Source organism: Myotis brandtii, unplaced genomic scaffold (assembly GCF_000412655.1).
Source record: "Myotis brandtii unplaced genomic scaffold, ASM41265v1 scaffold523, whole genome shotgun sequence".
Lineage (NCBI taxonomy): Eukaryota > Metazoa > Chordata > Mammalia > Chiroptera > Vespertilionidae > Myotis > Myotis brandtii.
The window spans coordinates 2,758,213-2,761,438 of NW_005369902.1; the positions used below are offsets into that span (position 1 = coordinate 2,758,213).

The 3,226-nt window shown below is 53.2% G+C and overlaps 1 protein-coding gene across 1 annotated transcript in view; it reads right to left on the minus strand.

The window, feature by feature from the left end:
• The window catches only part of RHBDL3 (rhomboid, veinlet-like 3 (Drosophila)), a 66,671-nt gene that overhangs the window by 13,440 nt on the left and 50,005 nt on the right, over positions 1-3,226 (minus strand). The window contains exon 7 of the mRNA XM_014548876.1: positions 711-811. Coding sequence (XP_014404362.1) covers positions 711-811 — 101 coding nt within the window. The remainder of the gene's footprint in view (positions 1-710; positions 812-3,226) is intronic.

Below are 3,226 nucleotides of genomic sequence, written 5' to 3' on the forward strand. Positions count from 1 at the left end.
CTCCCTCCCTCCCTCCCTCCCTTCCTTCCTTCCTTCCTTCCTTCCTTCCTTCCTTCCTTCCTTCCTTCCTCACCCAAGGATATTTTTCCTATTGATTTTTAGAGAGAGTGGAGGGAGTGGGGGAGAGGAAACATTGAACATTGATGTGAGAGAGACACATCGACTGGTTGCCTCCCACTCGTGCCTCGACCTGGGGCGGGGAGCGAATCCACAACCAAGGTACATGCCCTTGACTTGGAATTGAACCTGGAACCCCCCAGTGCCCAGACTGATCCCCTAACCACTTAGACACACCAGCCAGGACTCAGAGCCTTCTTTTTAATTGGAGAATTTTGATGTGATGACCTCTAAGGTCCCTTTATTTTTAGCAATCTATGGCAAACAACGAATTACAATTAGGATGTGTGCCAGTAGTCAAGAATTTTAACGCTTTTTAAAGTCACCGAGTGGGAAAGAGGCGGAAGAGGGAGACGGCCGATTCCTCAGCAAAGCCTTAACTGGAGTGGATACGAATCGTATCCTGAGGAGCCCCGTTTGCAACAGGCCTGCAGAGGGTGAGAGTCTCTGGGAACTCTGCTACCAGTCAGGTCTGCCCAGCACTTGAGGGGTCTGCGCTGGAGCGCGGATGAGGATCCCAAACCCGGCCCCACCCTATTCACACCTGGGCCTGGAGACAGGTAAGGGGAGGCCACAGAAGGCATGGTGCTCACCATCACGATGTTGGCCAGATGGGCAGAGACAAGCGCGTACACCCCTCCAGAGGAGCCCACGACGGGCGCGGTCATGTCAGCCACAGACACCGCCAAGGATCCTGGGGCAGAGAGAGTGAGAATTCAAGAATGCTGGCGGCAGCTCCACATCCCCATTTCAGACCCTCAGATGCCTCAGCCTTGGGGGTAAGACTCCAGAGCAAAAGGCTCCTTCTCTTCCTCCTTCGACCCCATGTTACCTTGGAGCTCCCTAAGGATTCATTTAGGGCTGAAAGAACAATTTAATTCCAACTTTTCCTTTTACATTCGGGGAAACAAAGGCTCAACAAAGGAAAACGAACATCTGCCTCTCAATCCAACCTCTGCCTTCCAATGTGCCGTCTCGGGGTTCTGGAGCAAAAACAAAAACTACAGGGGTAGCCCAGCTGGTTTGGCTCAGTGGATAGAGCGTCAGCCTGGGGACTGAAGGGCACATGCCCGGGTTGCGGGCCCAATCCCCAGTAGGGGGCGTGCAGGAGGCAGCCGATCAATGATTCTCCCTCTTCATTGATGTTTCTAGCTCTCTCTCCCTCTCCCTTCCTCTCTGAAATCAATAAGAACATATTTTAAAAAAATTACAGAGGTAGTTACTGCAGAAACAGGTACCGCCTACGGGGCACTGTGTGTCAAACACCGGCCAAGCATTTTACATACATTCATTCTCCCCTTGAACCCTCAAGACAGCCCTTTGAGAAAGGTGCTAGTAGCCTCATGGCTCACCTGGTGGGAAGAACCGGAACCTGCATTTGAGTCCAGGTCTTAGCCTTGATAGTGGCCACTCCCCACACTGGTCCAGAAGTTAACCTCCACCCTCCACCATCACTCTCTCTGCTCAGTGGCATCTACAAACCTGCTTAGGTCACCTCCAACCTCCCTCCAGCCGAGGGAAATCACAGAAGGCCAACAAGTTTCCAGAGCAAATGGGGCATCTTTGGAGGGAAAAAAAAATGCCCTTGAAGAGTCCCCAGGAGGAAAGAGATGATGTCACAGCCTCTGGGGGAAAGACAGGCATGGGCTCTTGGTCTGGGGGATGACTAACTTTTGTCCTGGGAGGAAAGCTGGGGGAGAAGAGCTGGGAAATGTATTGTTCTGGTCTCATTTAAGTGTGATCAATGCTTTGGCTTCGAGGGAAGGGCACGGAGACTAAAAATAACTGGAGGTAGAGCCCAGGGCCCGGAGGATGAGAGGTAGCTGGCCTGGGAAGTGTGCAGAAATCACCACTGGAAAATGCCTGCGGGCTCATGAGCCAATTAGCCGCTGCCAGGGTGGAGAGAGGAGGGACAGGCAGAAGGCCAAATTCTGCAGGTTCCATAGGGGTGGAGGGCCCACTACTTAGGAGGTGGCTGAGCCCAGCCGGGAACCAGGAACCAGAGCACCTGACACCTTGGGCTCGGGGAGCCCCTGTAACATCATCCCTTTCTCCCCAGGTACCCGCCCCACCCCTCTCAAGGCTCCTGGGCTCACTGAGCTCCTCCAAAGAAGGGATCCCCACAACAGGTTCTTGGTCTCAAGGGGGATGTAATTTCCCAGGGAAACACAAACTATAAACTGAGAACTCCCAAGTCCTTCTGCCCTCCCAGGGCAGCTATAAATCTCTCCTCTCCTCTTTCATGCCTTCCCTCAGGCTTTAATTAGGTATTGATCTATTGTCAGATAACTTTTTTTTTTGGTACTGCCTAGCCACAGGGTCACCCATATAGAACAGGGGGAAAAAATCTCAGGGTGGCAAACAGACAGGCGGCAGGATCTGCATGACAAAGGATTCCCACGCTCTCCTGCTGGGCTGGCTGACAAGGCTGCATTGCAGGGCAGCGAGGGCTGGCTGCCCAAGCCGCCCCGCTCTTCAGCTTGCTCCTCATTAATTACCGCAGGGACAGAGAGAGCCTCCCTGGGCTGGCCTCTTCCCTCAGCACAAGTCCCTACAAACCCGCCAGCTTCTCCTCCCTCGGCCTCCCCAGTGTGGTCCACCAGGGACAGAGACATCAGCGGGGCCCCCAGGGAGCCCCTCACTGACCTTTCCCTCACCCTACCCGTGGATCAGAGTCCTGACCCCAGGGCCAGGGGTCATCCTGGGACTGTGGAAGAAGCATGGAATGGGGGTGTGACTGGCTAGCTGTGTGACTTGGACACAGCCCCTGAATTCTTTGGGCTTCGGTTTTCACGTCACAAATATTTGTTGAGATGAGGAGGTCTCAGGCTTTCCAACTTTTGAGCAGTGAAACCCTTTTTTCAAAGGAAACCTTACCCACATCCTACACCAAGGAGCAGAGCGCAGATGGCAGCTGAAGGGGGAGGGGTCTGGGGAGCAAAGTTTGCCACCCACAGGAGGGGGCCTTAAAGGTCCCTTTCAGATGAGAAATTCAGTAATTCGAGTCTCAGACCCTGGTTCTAGCATATTTTTTAAAAATTATATTTTTATTGATTTCAGAGAGGAAGGGAGAGGGAGAGGGAGAGGGAGAGAGAGAGAGAGAGAGAGA